General features: G+C 42.4%; 1 protein-coding gene across 4 annotated transcripts in view; it reads left to right on the forward strand.

The window, feature by feature from the left end:
* Positions 1-18,045, forward strand: part of Tshr (thyroid stimulating hormone receptor) — a 133,076-nt gene that overhangs the window by 86,365 nt on the left and 28,666 nt on the right. For all 4 annotated transcript variants that reach the window (XM_087552319.1, XM_087552321.1, XM_087552318.1 and 1 more), the window contains 4 exon segments: positions 4,228-4,302; positions 6,721-6,795; positions 9,252-9,329; positions 13,659-13,727. In XM_087552319.1, the coding sequence (XP_087408445.1) occupies positions 4,228-4,302; positions 6,721-6,795; positions 9,252-9,329; positions 13,659-13,727 (297 nt within the window).

Here is an 18,045-nt window from a genome sequence, read left to right on the forward strand (position 1 = left end):
TATCCTGTAGTTCAAGCTAGCTCACAGCAAACCTCCTGCCTCATTTTCCTTAATGTTGAGATTACAGACATAATATGCAATGCCTTGCTCTGAGGTAGAATGAGAGGTTGAAATAGGGTCTCACTGTGGATTCAAGCTGGTCATGAATTCACTATGGAAAAAAACAAGTCAGTAAATAGCACCCCTCCATGGATTCTGCCCTCCTTGAGTTCCTGTCCTGACTCTCTTTTGGTGATGATCAGCAACGTGAAAGTGTAAGGCGAATAAATCCTTTTTCCCCAACTTGCTTTTTGGTTCTGGTATTTTGCTGCAGCAGTAAAGCCCTAACTAAGACACACAGCATAAGGTAAAACTTGAAAGCTATCTGTTGATAGTGATACTGGAGCAACTTTGAAAACCACCAACAGGACATGATGCTCTAAGTCTATAATCTGGGATGTTTACACCTATGTAAACACCAGCAACACCTCCAACCCAACCAGGACAACATATGCAGACTCTCAAGCATTTACATACAGAATATAAAAATCTGAAAAGGTCCTGGCTTCCTTCTGCTCTACGTGGTTCCCTAACACGGTCTTTGGAAACAGCAGATCAACTTTCTGTCACTAAAACTCCATTTATATTTTTAAACCTTCATGTAGAAGAAACCTGATAGTGTGCATTCTTTCTTATATAGCTTCATTTACTCAAGTATTTTGAGACTCGGCCACATAGGTCCTTGAATCGACAGTTCATTCCTTTTTCTCTCAGAAAGAATTTCATGTAGGAACTGTAAGAGGAAGTGCCAGCATGACCTGATGGCCAGCCTACTTGGCAGACTGCAATTCTAAATAAAAAGCATGGCTTACCACACTCCCGAAGTCAAAACACTGGGTTCTCAAGTAGCATGAAGAGCTGCTAGCTGTCCTTGAAGAGTCTTAACTCTCCGTGTCTCCTTTGTGTGCGTCTTCTGCATAGAGACCCTGATGGTGTGAGTGCAGAAATGTTGCTGGATAATAGGGGTCAAGATTCTGTGAACAGATCTTCAAAAGGCCTAGTTCTAACCCCAAAGGACCACACAGAGGATCTGCACTTGACAGACGCGCTGACCACACATCCAAACAAACACAGTGATATGTGGATCTCTTCAAAGAAGATTCCTCCGGGATGCTTTCTCATTCCTTTGTGGGTGCTTTCTCATTCCTTTGTGGTATTGTGGAGCAAATACAGAATGTATTAAGAGAGTGGAAAGGTGACAGCATGGGTCATGAACTTATCAAGCAGAATGATCCCGCCATGGACAAAGCAGAACTCCGAGTTCATACGGAGACACAGGTTTGCTGGGGAATGCCAGCAAAGCAGTTAAGATCTGTGCACAGCCTATGGTCCCTCTTTCAAGCCCCCGCCCATGCTGTCTAGCTGTCAATCATGTTATCATGAAACATAATAGTAAAGCTATCTCACAAGTCCTTTACAAGGAAAAAAGAAGAATTCACTATGTACTACAGGCTGACCTTGAGCATGTGCCTCCTGTGCTGGGATTACAGCTACACACGACCATTACAACAGGGCCCTGCACCCTCATCTCTACTCAATTCACTGTTCTGGTTAACTAATGTCATACCAATCTGTTACCCAGAAGCTCATAAACAATATTGTATTCTTTATTGTTTGTGAGTGAACCATTGTGATAATTACCAACGACTGAAATAGTGATCTAATTGATCACCTACTATATGATTCCTGTCTGTTATCTATCCAATGATGCGTATGGCAAACACCTAGCAGTACTCAGGTAACATTCTATAAAAACTGCATTTGAAACTATTAATAAAGCTAGCTATTTAACTAGATCAAAATAACTGATCTTCATGCATATAAGCCCAATGCAAAACAAAAAATGCCTCTACACATAGAATTAAAATGCAAGATATAGAAAAGGAATGGAGAGGTTATGGATATATAATATTAAAAGGTTCTAGAGTCGTCAGATTACCTAAGAGTTGTCTTAGTTGCTTCTCTGTTGCTGTGATAACCATAACAACTAACCAAAAACAACTCGGGGGGAGAATAGCATTCAGGTTACAGTCCATCCATGAGGAATGTGAAGGCAGGAACCCTGAGGCAGGAACCCGAGGCAGGAACAGAAACCACACGGGAACACTATTTACTAACTCACTCACCATGAGCCCTACACAGCCCAGACCCACCTGGCTGGGCAAGGCACTCTTCCCAGCATGAGCCCTCTAGTTAAGAAAATGCCCCCAAAGATGCCCACAGGCAAACTTGATAGAGGCAATTCCCCCATTGAGATTCCTTCTTCCCAAATATGACTAGATTTGTGTCAAGTTAACAATAACTAGCCAGGACAATACTAAAACTGAATATCAGACTTTTATAAATCATGACTCAAGTTACAATCCATGGAAAAGTGACTCAGGGAGTTAACTAACAAACTAACAGTTGGGAGGGATGAAAGAATTAACTGATGACAGTTTAATAAGGCGAGAAATGAAAAGAAACAATTGCCTGGCCAAATAGTAAATTCAATCCCAAATGATCATTGCATTACACATGAAATAATTATAGTAATAGTAGTGACTCAATTCTAATTAAAACACAAAGATTTTCATACTGAACAATCTTTTTTTAAAAAAAAATCTACTTGCATTTTGCTTGCAAGAGTCCTATGTAAATGAGTCTGGAGGGGTTGAGAGTTGGTCTATGGGACTGAATGACTCAGGCAAGAACAAAGGAGAACAAGGAAAGAAATCAGAGGCTAGGGGACTGTTCAGTAACACAGGCTCTGGGCCTTCAACTCCTATCTCATTCCTCTGTGTCCCCCTCAAGGCTTCTCTCCTCTACTGCGTGCCCATATTGAAGGACGCTTGACTGAAAAGAGGCCTTGAACAAGCACTTTCTCTGTTCTTTGCCTTGTTTTAAGAGAAGAGAGGAGGGAAGAGGAGGGGAGGGGACTGGAGGCAAGGGAAGAGAAGGGAAGGGAAGGGAAGGGGAAGGGGAAGGGGAAGGGGAAGGGAAGGGGAAGGGGAGGGGAAGGGGAGGGGAAGGGGAAGGGGAAGGGAGGGGAAGGGGAAGGGAAGGGGAAGGGGAAGGGAAGGGGAAGGGGAAGGGAAGGGGAAGGGAAGGGGAAGGGAAGGGGAAGGGAAGGGGAGGAAACGATCAAGTCTGGCTGAAAGGAGGAAGTTGAGATAAATCACAAATGTCCACATGCTACTGTTGTCAAAGACAGCAATGTGTGTTGTAAAACTGGGTTGTCACGAAGGCCAACTCAGTTTTAAGTTTACTCAAAGTTAATGAACCATGTGCCTATGATTTGTGGCTTTTGTGGAATGCAAATTATCCTTAAACAAAGACGATTTAAAATTACAAAGATTCGATTTTAAGCTTTCCAATTAATAGCATGGATGATTAGACACAGTGCCCTCGGTGGCCAAGCCTCAGAGGCCACCTACAGAAAGAAAGACTACAGGCCTCAGTTGGTGCTTTACTGACGTTCCACAGAAGTACAGGAAGTGCTGTGACCATCTTCTAGTCAATCTATGCCTGCCAAATACTTTTAACCTAACCAGCGCCGGCCCATGTCTAACAGTTGTCACTAGTAAACCGCATGTGACTAATGTTAACTGTGTATTTTGATCAGTGAGTGCATGAACCTAATGTTATAAACTCATGTGATATCACAACACATATACAGAAGTCTTCAGTTACTGGCATCACAAAATAAACCCAAGTGAGCCATTTAGGCTTACTCTGCCCCGTTTACCTGCAATTGAAATTAATAGAATCTTGGCCCTTTTTTTGCTGTCATCTGTCAGGGATTCACTAACCTCACATTCCAGTGTCATTTGTCATAGCGACATCACTGGCTTCTGTTAATATACACGTCTGTCCTCTGTCCTCGGCTGCTTGCCAAACCACCGGAGGGGTTTTTCTTTCTGCCAAAAACTAAAAAGAAAGAGGGGGAGAGAAGAAAGAAAAAGAACAAACAAAACTTTGAGACCAGTTCAGAGAATGGGAGTCCATAAATTCAAATGGACTGAGACCAAGCCATGTTTGCAAGAGGGGCAATCATGTCTGGGAGGAGCTAGGGATCTGGGTTAACAACATAAAGTCCCTGCCCTACCACATAAATACATCATAGTCTTTTGGGAGCTTTTATTAATCATGATTTCTCTCTAGTGAAAATAGGAAGGGATGCTGACAGAACTCTTGTAACTCTTACAGAGAAATCCGGAACACCAGAAGCTTGACTTACATAGACCCTGATGCCTTAACAGAGCTCCCCTTGCTCAAGTTTCTGTAAGTACTGACTCCTTCTTTATTATTGTGTGTGTGTGTGTGTGTGTGTGTGTTTGCGTGTGTCTGCCTGTGTGTGTGTCTGTGCATGTGTATGTGTGTGTTTTAGACTCGTGATACTGTTGTCTATCAAGAATCTCCCTAAGATGATATTGTCCTTTGTCATCATTTGATTCGTGTATGGCACAATCAGGTCACTTCCTGTGATTTCTCATCTTTCCCCATTGGGCAAAGTACCAAATGAAGTGACCGATGTGGTTAAAGTCTATTCAAAAACATCAGCCACATAGTGCTGGGACCAGAGACTTCCAAGAGCAATGAGGAAGAAAACAGTAAAGTATGGACAAAACAAAATCCTGAGACCCAATTGGTCAATTTTGTTTGGAAATAATACATATATTTGCATTATCTATATTGTTTATATTACATTTATCTGTGTTTACATCATTTATTTCTGTTTATTGAGATAACAATATTAGAAATTTCAAAAAGCAAAACCTTGAAGCAGAAAGGACACACTTCTGCTCAGCTTTAGTAATGACTTATGAGCTGACCGTCCACTCTGTGAGAGCAGAGGACATTTTGTTTCTGTTGCATCCTAACACACAGTAGGTACTACAGAAAGAAGACCTCAGATGGTTGTAGTTATCCGACCCAAGGCCCTCTGGACACCAGCTGCAAGAACCTTCTTTCCTGTACAAATGCAATTTTAAAAATTAGAAGACAAAAAAAAGTGTAATGAAGATAAAAATCGACCTTAATCTCTATGCCTAGAAATAATCTAGTCCAGCTTTTAAAATAAAATATGTCCCACATATATTCTCCGAGGCAAATGTTTAAGGATGGAGACAAGACAGGAAGTGCTGCATAGTTAGAAGGGGCAAGCAAGGGGACAGGGTACCATGATAAAGATGTGTGGGACCACAGGGCTCATTAGAGAAAACTGTAAGAGCCCAGTGTTGAAAGCGTGGGTGTTGGGGCTGGGGATTTAGCTCAGTGGTAGAGCGCTTACCTAGGAAGCGCAAGGCCCTGGGTTCGGTCCCCAGCTCCGAAAAAAAAGAACCAAAAAAAAAAAAAAAAGAAAGGGTGGGTGTGGGAGATGCTAAGAGTAATGGCATGCGCGATTGAAAGGTGTCTTGAGGGACAAGGCAGCCAATCCTTTTATGGACCTGCCTTCAACTCAGCAGATGGTCAATCAGGCAATTAGGGGAGACATCAAAGGAGAAGGAGACTCATTTACTGGTTTTGGGAGAGTAGCGAGGTTACAATACAAGTCTCACTAACCGTAGATTATCAGGCCTCCACCCAACTCTTTGGCCTTTTTGCCCCCACTCTTTTTCATGAAACTCTAGTCACAACTGAGTCTCGTATACACCCACAGACTGTCACTTCTGACTTATCCCATTTATTCATTTTGAGTTATCTTGCTCCTGTTGCCTCTTTAATCCAATGGCTTCCTCCAAGACTGGATTTGTTTTTGTACATGTATCAGTAAAACATGAAGGGGTTTTGTGCTGAAAGAGCTGGATAGGGTCTAAGTCTCTCCCCTTCCAAGACAGGCCTTTCAAACTTGCTCTATTCCCACTAGCTACGTTCTTGTAGCTGAGACATATATTACACGAATGAAATCCTGGAGGCATTAGGAGTATCTAAACTTTTGTGTTCATGATATAGTTTGAACATCTTTGAGTCTTGACATATCTTTCCCTTGATGGCATGAATTTTGGAAGGAGAAGCTATTGTCTTTCAAATTTTCCTTCATTTCTGGACATATTCTTTAAATGCCACTGCTGTACACTCACAGGTCACTACTGCCAACATGCCATTCTTAGCAAAATAATAATATAATATGAAACAGATATTGGGGAGATGTGGAGGGGATGGAGTCTCTACATATCCCTGGCTAATATCCCTAGTTGTCCTAGAACTCACCAGGTAGACCAGACTAACCTCAAACTCATCAAGATCCTCCTGCCTCTGCCTCCTGAGTCCTGCATTGATGGCATGGGCCATCAAAGCTGACTTAGCATTGGGTAGTCATATGTTCTTTCTCCATTGGCCTTTTACAGCCCATCCCCCAACACGCACATACAACGTTTTCTGATTAAAACAGGGAACTCTTTCTCTTTTCCTTCCTCCTGCCCCCTCCTCTTTCCCTTGTCACCTCCTCTCCTATTTCTAGGACTCTCACTGAGTTCATATAATCCACAGAGAATTCTAAGCAGCACATAGGCACCATTAGTATTGACTGGGTTAAGTTATTCTATTTGAAGGACTATCATTCCATTCTGGAGTTAGCACTTGCCACAGTCTTGCCATATTGAATGGAAGGCTTGTAACTCGTGCTTCCAGCCATGACAATATACTTCCTAGGTGTTGATTTTCCTACCTGAAACTTTCTTTTCTTCTTTTTCAATGTAGTGGAATTTTCAATACTGGACTTAGAATATTCCCTGACTTGACCAAAATTTATTCCACGGATGTGTTCTTTATACTGTAAGTATGCTCAACATACAGTATTTGGTATGCTTTGTTTACCCATGAGAAGAATTGGGGTGCATGGGCTGGAGAGATGGCTCAGCTGTTAAAGGCTAGGCTCACAACCAAAAATATAAGAACTGGGGTGCAGTCATGGGAACTAGTAGAAGCCAGGAAAAGCAAACAGTTCCAAGAGAGAACAATGAGGAGGGTAATGTGCTGAAGGATGGGGTGAGGGATGAGTGAAGGGTGGGCACAGTTTACTGACTGACTAATTGGGGGTCACTGGTTATTCTGACAGAAACAGCTCTTGTAGGACAATGGTAATAGGAAGCTAGGTTGAAATGAGTTTGTGCTGGTTAGCTGTATGTCAGTTTGACACAAGCTAAAGTCATCTGAGAGAAGGGGAAAAATCCCTCCATAAAATCAGGTTTTATGCAGGGCTGTACGGCATTTTCTTAGTTAATGAATGATAGAGAGGGCCAGTCCATTGTGGGTGGTGCCATCCCTGGGCTGGTGGTCCTAGTTCTATACGAAAGCTGGCTGAGCAAGTCATGAGGAGCAAGCCAGTAAGCAGTACGCCTCCATGGTCTCAACTCAGCTCCTGCCTCCAGGGCCTTAATCCAACTGATTCCCTGTCCTAACTTCTTATGATGATGAACTGTGAAGTAAAAGTCAAAGCTAAATAAACCCATTCCTCCTCAAGTTTCTTTGATCATGGAGTTTCATAACAGCAAAATTAATTCTAACTAACACAGGGTTCAAGAAAGAAATGGGTGAGGGGATTAGAGAGAGACAAGAAAGCCAATTCTTTTGAGTTTTTCTAACCTTATTTCTGTTGTCAAAAGACAACAGAGGGGAGGAGGCTGGAGAGATGGCTCAGATGTTAAGAGCACTTGCTACTCTTGAAGAGGACCCTGGCTCAGCTCTCGGCACTTACATAGTGGCTCACAATGGTTTCTAACTCCAGTTCCAGGGCATTGACCCTGTTCCCTTTTCTGACTTCCATAGGCACAAGGCACTAGGGAGGAAGAGATGGTTTATTTGGCTACAGTTCCAAGTTACAGGCCGTCAATTTGGGATAGTCAAGGCATTGGGTCACATCACACCCACAGCCAAGAGTCAAGAGACAATAAACACATCCTTGCTTGCTTACTACAACTCAGTAAGCTTCCTCCACTCTTAAGTGACTCAGAATTCAGCCCCTGAAATGGTGTCACCCATATTCAGGGAGGGTCTCCTCACCTCAAATAATCAGGACAATTCCTAGCCTATTTTATTTCATGTTTTACATGAAATGTTTTATTTATTTAGTGTCTTTATGTGGAGGTCAGAAGACAACACTCAGGGGTAGATACTCAGAGTTGAACTCGGGTTGTCAGGCCTGGCAGCAAATGCCTTAATTTACAGAACTGACTCAAGGTTCTACCACCTGCATTTAATTTTTAAATGGGGAAAACAATTAAAAGATTTCTGAGGGGAATGACTGAAGGGGGAGGGGATTACCGATAACAAGGATAGCTTATTTTTCATATTTTCTGATAGCTTTTCGCTCCTCCTGTTCCACTTTACCACCTTTGAAGGCGTAAAGGGAAGTTATTGGTTTCCCTTTCAACAAACGGTGAAGCAAAGGACCAGAAAATTCAAATGAGCGCGTGATCCGAGCTCCACCGAGCCGTCAAGGGCCGTGCTTTGGATCGACTCTGATGATTTTTTCCAAAAGCATCAGTCAGACCAGTTACCTCATCTCATCATACAAATGGAAAGAGAAGAATTGCAAATGCTGAGTTCACATTGCAGAGCCAGCGAAGTGTAGAATGATTAGCTGGAAGCTCTTTTTTCTTTTCCCAAGACAGGGTTTCCTGGTGTAGCCCTGGCTGTCCGGGAGCCTGCTGTATAGAGTTCCAATTGCCTCTGCCTCCCTCGCACATGAATCAAAGGCATGTGCTACCAGTACCTAGCACGCTGCAAACTCTTAATATTTTTTTTCTAGGGGGGAAAACGTGAGCATGTCTCTTCACTACAATTAAACTCAGGTTAAACATAAGCAGTCCTCTGGAAGCCCCTGGCTGGCAGTGTTTTGCACATAGAGGACATTCTAAAGATACTCCTGAAATGAAATCCAGTGATCCCTTTCCCCTGATCCTTCTATTGGCATAGAAAATTCTAGTTGTTAAGGACATAGTGTTAGACATTCAGAAGTCTCTTGGCTCCATCTGTTTTGAAATAAGGAGTAAGGCAGAGACCTCAGCTCACCCTGGAATTTGTTTGCTTGATACATGCTCCACTCTGAATGTCTATCCATCAAGAACAGCTCTCACCACCTCACGTGACCACCAGTGACCAGAATCAGGTCAAGGAAGCAGCTAAAACTGAAATGTATTGTGGCTGGTTCCTTGGAGTGCATATATGCCAGAAGAACCCATTTCAAGCATGCTTCTTCTCTCAACAGTTGTCATCGCTTTCTCTTGCAGAGAAATCACAGACAACCCTTACATGACGTCAGTCCCTGAAAACGCATTCCAGGGACTATGCAATGAAACCTTGACCCTGTGAGTATCTGAGGCTGTTGTCATGGTAAACCCTCCCCCCCCCGATAAAAAGGTGTCTGAGTTTGGAAGGATGCTACCTTCTAGTGTATATGCTCTGTATCGGGAAGGGTTTCATAGACTTGAGTGTTGCCTCTATTTTCCACAGATCACAAACAGGACAAGATAAAAATAACTGCATGTTCTCTTATGATAGGAGTTGGTGCATTTGTTCCAGATTGGCTGTCCAAATTGCACCGTCTCCTAGCAACTGCCACTGCAAATCACAAGCAGTCAAACACATACATAAGTCACTGGGCAAGTCAGCATCAACATTACGTCCCTTTATGGAGACTGAGTGTGGATCAGATGTGGCTTGTGGGCTGTGTGGCACAGCGTCCTATATCCCAAATCTACAGCACCGTCGTTCTCAACCTGTGGGTTGCAACTCCTTTGGGAGTCAAGTGACCCTTCCACAGGGGTTGCATATAAGATATTTACATTACAATTCATAACAGTAGCAAAAATTATATTATGAAGTAGCAACAAAAATAATTTTATGGTTGGGTTCACCACAAAGTGAAAAGCTGTATTAAAGGGTTACAGCATTAGGAAGGTTGAGAAGCGCTGCTCTAGAGGAAGAAGTTCCACAGAGTAAACTCGACTGTCACGGTGTCCCTGAATACAGCGTAGCATCGCTTTCTGCAAGCACACTTTCACTCTGAGATCACAAACTGTGACAGAGCCCCTGTAACTGCTTGTCCAATAGAAGCGAGTGCTTTGACTCAGAATTCACTGCCTTCTCTTCGGATGTTCAGAAGTAGAAACTGAAGGATGGGCATGTGGCTCCGTCAGCGTAGTGCGTGTGTGGCAGGCACGAAGCCTTGGGTTCCATCCCCATTCCCCTATAAGTGGGACCTGGTAGCACAGGTCTATAATCCCAGCACGTGGGAGGTAGAGGCAGGAGGTTCTGAGGTTCAAGATCATCCTTGACTTTACAGCAACTCCCAGACCCAGTTTCGAAACACAGAAAGTCATCAAAATGGATGCTAAATCAGTGAGAGTCGTAAAATATTCTAATGGGGAAGATCTAATGGGAATATAGAAGATAAGCTCACTCTTCAAACTGGCAGAACCCTCTCCTCTCATTGTGGAATTCACAAAGTGGAATTGGGGCCACCTCTGCAGACCCCTGCTCCCTATTTTCCATAGCACTAGCCCCACTCAAGCCTACTGGCTTTTGTTTTGTTTACCTATATGGTCAGTCACCTGAGTTCTCTCCCTCTGGCTACACTACAGCCTAGAGTTCTTTGCTGGATACAAATCCAGTTGACTTACTTCCCAGCCTGATTGATCCAAGCTTCTGCTCAGCTTTTCCCAAGGACCCCCTTTCCAAGCCACTACTTAGGCATCCATTTGGGTCTGTTCTCCCTGGTGGAGCAGGACAAATATGTTTTTCCCAATAAAGGTGGAGCTCTTGGGAAAATACAAGCAGTTGCAACTCAGCCACCTTCCCTTTTAGCAACAGTGGGCTCTGAGCCTGTTCAGTCCCTAACTTCAAGGCCATTCATGTCCCCTGTAAAGGTTTCCATTGCATTGAGTATCATCCTTCCCAAGTAAGTTCCTCCATTCCCAGCTTCTTTGCAGAATGTTGGCATCTCCCTTTTAATACTCTTGCCTAGGATCTCTTTCCCTTTCAAAAGAAAGTTGACCTATGCCTCCTTTGGGGAACAATGGTGGGATCCTGGTTGTAGAGGTAAAAATGGCACGAGTTTGTCAATTATCTTTCCAGGTGATTTTTTTATTATACTTTTATAAAAGGCCCTTTCTTCCTTGAATATTAATGAAGTTCAAGATGTTAACAGTTCAAGGAAAATGGCTAACAGCAGAATTCACACTTGGGTCCCCATTTCTTTTGTCTTCTGCCATTTACACCTTTCAAGACGTACTTGTCCATGAAGTTTTTAATATCTAAAATATAAATCAAACCAAGAACACCTGTCTGTCCTGTCTGTCTGTCTGTCTTCTCTCTCTCTCTCTCTCTCTCTCTCTCTCTCTCTCTCTCTCTCTCTGTGTGTGTGTGTGTGTGTGTGTTATGTATGCTCGCACACGTGTTATTTGTACTCCTTAGTGTAGGTGTATGCATGTGTGCATGCAGGTGTGTGTATGTATGTGTGGAGACTGACAGGTAGACATTATTTTTTTCTCAATTACGATCCACTTGTATTTTTGGGAACAGCGTCTTTGTCGGAACCTGAAGCACATCGATTTGGTTAGGCTGGCTACTCAGTGAACTTCAAGTGTCCACCTGTGTCCACTCCATGCCCAGGACAAGAGTTCCAGGCACATGCTACTTTGCTTGACTTTTTACGTGGGTTTCAGAGATCCAAATTCAGGTCTTCATGTTCACACGGCTGGCATTTACTCCCTGACCCATCTCTCCAGCCCATAAAGGACAAAGTTGGAGAAAATTAAAATACATATAATTTTTTTCACATATTTGTGAGAGAGTTGCCGTTCAGGAAAAGTGAATTTATCCATTATCATTTCCCTGTCTCTGTCTGAGTCCTTGAGAAACAGATTGCAGTCCATAGCCATACTTCTTTAGAAACTAGAGCTGAACTTGGGCATTGTAAAGACAAAACAAAATATGCACAGACAACAACAAAACCAGCAGATCACCCACCCCTCAATCTCTTACAATTATCTAGAATAAACTCAAATTTTAGAATTCTCCTTCAGCATGGTCTTCTTTTAAGTATTCATCACTATTAACTATAGTGCCTCGGTCTCCCTAACAACCCGTAATGAAGTATTAGCATCATTATTTCTAGAGATTGAAAAAGCAGTGGAAGAGGATGTGAGAGTCTTGGGATCACCGAGCTATTAAGCGGCAGGACCGGGCCTGGTTGCAAACTTGGAGAGTCGTCTGCAGTTACTGGTTTATCGAGTGTATATGTCATAGATTACGTCATTACTGAAATTCTCCCATACCCGTGCCAAGGAATTCCTTAGGAGGGTGTGCCTGTGCCTCTGGTCATGGCTGTTGCCTCTTTATGCCAATGACCACCAATAACCACACACCTTAGAGTTCTAAAGTCTGGGTTCCCTTCTCCTGCAGAGGTGTGTGGTTTTTCTTTTTTTTTTTTTTTCTTTTTTTCCGGAGCTGGGGACCGAACCCAGGGCCTTGCGCTTGCTAGGCAAGCGCTCTGCCACTGAGGTAAATCCCCAACCCCAAGTATGTGGTTTTTGGTAGGTGAGAAGAATTGTATTTGTGTTAAAGGATGCTGATCCCTAACAAGTTTAGACTAACAAGTTCTTGACAAGTCACTCCCCTGTCTCAGTAACTTCACTAGGAATCATGACTGGCAACATTTCAGGCTGGCCCTGGGAACCTAGGTAGAAAATGTAACTAGCTGCAGAAGCATGTCTATTGAAATGTTCAAAAACTTATCACAAAAGGGCATGACCTATCTGCCTTCTTAGATTCTTCTGTGAGGCTCAATTCCACCTACACCCATTAAGCATTTGATTTATGATAAACTCTGTGGAGATGTAGAATTTTTTTTAAAGAAGGTAAAATAACATTTTAAATTTAAAAAAAAACCAATAATCTGTACATTCAGATGAATGCCTTCTCAAGTGGTCATCTTCAAAAACTGTGTTGCTCCTCCAGTGTTTACATGAGCTTAGCTGTCACCTGACACACTCTTCCCTTTAATTTGCTGTCATTGGAAAGAATCCTAGGGCCTGGAGAGATGGCAGTGCTCAATGACCTTGCAGAAAACCTGAGTTTGGTTCCCAGTACCAACAGCAGGCAGCTCAAAACTGCCTGTAACTCAGTTCCAGGAGATCTAATGCCCTCTTCTGACTTCCATGGATATCTGCACTCACATGTGCACATACACACACACACACTAATAGTAATAATAATACTTAATAATAATTTTTTTAAAACCCTTTGCAAACCTTTGTTCTTCTAAGTCTGCTCTTGAGGAAAATCTGACTTACTGACACCCAAGACTGAAGAATGGAGCTTCAAACTAGGAAACATCTTATGTCCCAAACAAGGCAGACTCTACAGTTTACTTTAGGAGTACATATGAATGACATGAGAAATTTGATGCACACTTTTGATACTAAAGAGATGAAACCCAACTATTAAAACAGAAAAAAGTGAAGAACACATATCCCACAGGCCACCTGCTTTATTTGCTTATTTATTCAGTTCTGGGAATTCCGTGACCCAGGACCTTTCATATGCTAGGCTGTACTTTCATATGTAGAGGCTAGTAATGTTTCTCTGAACTATATAGTCATTGGGTTTTTTTGTTTCTCTTCTCTTGATTTTAGGAAACTATACAACAATGGATTTACTTCAATCCAAGGACATGCTTTCAATGGAACAAAGCTGGATGCTGTGTAAGTTTAGGGTAACCATGGTAACTGCCACCATTTCCCCACATCTCATTCCCAGGACTATCCAGAGGGTCTGAATTCTGTTGAGATCTATTTTAAGTATCTCAAACCTTGTAAGTAATGCTAAAGGAACTTGACAAGGGCCATCTGAAAAGGATACTTAATGTTGTCCCCAGTTCTATACCCCAAAGCTCTCATTCTCAATAAAATGGAGATGTATACTGTCACAATCAGTTATCTTATAGGTGTGTGTGTGTGTGTGTGTGTGTGAGAGAGAGAGAGAGAGAGAGAGAGAGAGAGAGAGAGGGAGGGAGAGAGAGAGAGAGAGAGAGAGAGAGAGAGAGAATGTTCATCTGCTAGTACATGAAGTGAAAGAGTATCTTTGCACCCAAAGGTGTTTTTAAAAAAGTTATGCAATCTGTTTCAACATATGTTTTTCTTTTCTAAAGGTAAATGATATCCAAATGACCAAACCAAACAAACAAAAAGACAGACTTACATTTTATTTGTCTTATAATACTCTTTTTTTTATCTGAAGCAATGTCTTGCTACGTAACCCTGGCTGTCATGGAACTAACTATGTATGTGGCCTTGAACTTAAAGAGATCTGCTTGCATCACTTGACGTCACATCCCTCCATATTTCCTTAGCAGTTATACATTTTTAAATTTCAAATTACCTAGTATTTTCATCCCCAAACTTAACTGCTCACTTCTTACAGTGATATGTTACTTACCGCCTCCCCATCCATTAAACATCCCTTTCATAGTTGCAGACTGTAGATCCTGAAAGCCCTTATGAGTCTAAATGTGGTGTGTACTTCTTTGCTTTGCAAACACTCTTGGGCATGCAAGCCATCAAAGAAGGGATCTTGTGCAGTGCAGATGCTGATCTGCCAACTTGAGCTGGGCTGTGGGAGCCTGTGTTTCTAACACCCTTTCACAATGCAGATGCTGTAGCCCATGGACTGACTTTTAAAATATCTGTACAACTAAACACAGAGGGCCTAGATAGAAGAGAATGCATGGGGAGATTAAGTGCTTTGGGTTGATATTCTGGTTATCATTATTAAGTACTGGTTTCTGGAATGGTTCCATTTTAAAATGAGTACTGGATTCCTTCTAGCTAGGCAAGGTTCCTGCCCGAGGTGGAGTTTATCTCTTGGCCAGGCTGTTGGGCTTCCTTATAGTCTCTATGAGAGGAAAGGTTAGAATATCATTTGCTTGGGTATTTGGTAAAACAAGGGTTGTTATGTCTTGATTTTATTCGATTCTTCAAATATGTAATTACAGGGGAAGCTCTGAAAGACACCACAGGATACATAAATTTTTACACTTAAAATTTACAGAACTGGAAAACCCAATTGCACTAACCTTACACAGTCCTTCATTTACTTCTCAGTGTAGCTAGAGAAGGTCTACAGTGCACAAGATTATGCTAGCCACTAGCAAAGCAAAGAGAAGCAAAAGCAATGTGCTTCCTGCTCACAATAAAAATCACATTCTTGTTGGGTCAATACAAACCCAGCTACAACAATGATCAAAGCATGTCAGAAAGAAATTTATCCAATTCAAAATGTACATCAGCTAGAAAATATACAAGGGCAGAATATGCATCAGAATGATTTTCTCTAAATTTATCCCATGGTTTTTAAAGATCAGCATTTAATATTACAAAAACATCACCAAATATTTTCTCCTTTGATTTGAAAGCAATCACTCCAAGCTAGCTGGTCCACAAGCTTCAGGTCTTCAACTTAATATCTCTACCACTATGGGAATGCTGGGATTACACATAGGCCACCACTCCAGACCTTTAGCTGGGATCCAGGAACCAAACTCCAGTAGTCAAGCTTTCATGGAACATACTCTTAGCCCTGGCCTTCTCTCTAGACCCTTACATTGTGTTTTGTAACATATCTTAGTATTTATGGGGTTTTTTAAACTAAGAAAAATGTATTAGTCTTCTATAATAAATTTGCGAACATGGCTCAAAGATTGCACGTAGCATAACCTCTCTAGAACTGTGTTTAGATATCTCTCAGTTCTAGCTGGAATAATTCGTTATCCAAAACAGCAATCATCCACTTCCTGGCACTGCAATTATCAGGTCTGACCTCAATTACACTCATTGTTTTATCGTGAGTGAGCAATGTTATCGAGGCCAAGTTGGATGAATCCCATGTTGAGGACAAGCACTGAAGCCACAGCAGCCGTTCCCTCCTTGGTTAGAAGTTTGTGAAAGTCATGGCAAGCGGGGCATAGCTCCTCGCCCTGTGGTTTCACAGAGAGCCGAGCACATCGCCACCACTCAGATGACAGATCGCTTAATATGAGTAGCCTTGCTCAGGAGAGGTCCAACGGCTCTCTGTCGTAAACTAGAGCACCTCGTCTTTCTCTGGACCTCTCCATTCTCTCTTTATACAGTCTCCCAGAGCTGAGCTGCTTCTCCCACAGCGTCTGAGTCTCTGAGGTGAATTTTCTCTTATTGAATTCCAGTCGTTGAGCTTCTACCTAGAAGCAAACATTTGGACCAAAAATAAATAAATTGATACAACTTGGCTGTGTTAAGGACTTAGCCAGACAGTAACCATTATGAGCAGAGAAGTCAACACAAATATTGTGCTAATTAGCATCACACATTAGCTGATTAGAAGCAATTCACCACAGCCTGAAGCCACTGGGAAAAGATGACGGTTGAGAAGATTATAGGATTAAGTATGCTGCTATTTCTCACGGGATAAGTATTTGAACAGCTTGTAGGATGTGCTCCAAGGTTGGCTGTCCCCTCTGCCTACTGCTGTCTTGAATGCTTTCTCACCTGTCACTGTTGATAAACAAGTGCCCCAGTCTCTGAAACCAACAAGATTTCCACAGAGCAATCCAACTTCACCTTAGGCTAAGGTAAGGGCGAGGTGCTGGATCCCTAACATTTTCGGGATAACAAGAGCCGTGCGGAAAACAAAAGCAAGCAAGCAAACAAGCAAGCACGTGGTTCTCCACAGACACACTCCCATGTGAACGTCACACCATAAACCAGGTGCCAACCCTAGCTTCCCCTAAAGGAATTACAAAGAATGAGCTGAAATTCTATATTGGAACTGAAATGGATCCTTAAGTTCCCCAGAGAACGGAGTCCAGGAGGGACAGCAAACGCTCTTGCCACAGGACACACTCCTCTCTTTCACAGTGATCTCTCTGACTGCTGACTAAAACCTGCCATACCTGTGAATTACCCAGAAACAAGACTCTCATTTCTCATCAAGTCTTTGCTGAATGGCTACTGTGTGTCAAGAGTAAGTTCAGGAGCTAGAGAGTTGGCCCACCAACTTCTCTGGTAGAGGACCCAGGTTCAAGCCCCAGCACGTACACAGAAGCTCGCAGATGTCTGTAATGCCAGTTCCAAGTGAGCTGAACCTCTCTTCTGACCTCCAAGGCACTGGATACACACGACTCACAGACACACATGCAGGAAGAACATTCAAATGCATAAAATAAATGAGGCTCAAAAAATGTTCAAAAAATCAGTCCAAGAGAAGTTGAACACACACACACAAACACACACACAAACACACACACAAACACACACACAAACACACACACAAACACACACACAAACACACACACAAACACACACACAAACACACATAAACACACACACAAGCACACACACACACAAACACACACACACACACACACACACACACACACACACACACCGTAATGCTGAGCCTGTCAATTGGATACCTTGCCCCAGTTCATTGCTGTCTTCATTTTTCCAACCTTATTCTTCTCCCCTAACTGTGAGGTACATCGTTCTCAGTCAGAGTAGACATTCTCAAGTCGTGAAGTATGGAAAAAATGACAACTGTTTTGTAGGAAACCCTTAATTTCTTCACCAGGTTCTCAAAGAGGCAGAGTCCATCCAAATAATGAAGAGTCATTAAGCAGACATGGTTAGCCGCATTTGCTTTACTTCTGAAGGAACTATTAAGGCTTTCCTAGGCGCCCTTCCTGTCACATTATCAATTCTGACTTTTAGGAACTTTCTCCTCTCATCACTTCTGACAAGTCCTCCTAACATTTGAACCTTCTTTGTGTTCATCTCCTAGTATCAGACTCACATAAAATAGCCATTGTCTAGAACAGGTTCTCATCTGGTTTACCAAGCTTTGTGTCTGATTTACCTAAGCCAATGGATACAGCACAGTATGGGGATAAGTTATGATCAAGAAACCAATTTAAGGACACTGACATTCCCAGAAAAGAGCCTGTGTTTAACAAGATTACCGAAAACCCTTCCTGCATGTTAAAGCTTCTGT

This window comes from Rattus norvegicus, chromosome 6, assembly GCF_021556685.1.
Source record: "Rattus norvegicus strain SHRSP/BbbUtx chromosome 6, alternate assembly SHRSP_T2T, whole genome shotgun sequence".
NCBI classification, from domain to species: Eukaryota; Metazoa; Chordata; class Mammalia; order Rodentia; family Muridae; genus Rattus; species Rattus norvegicus.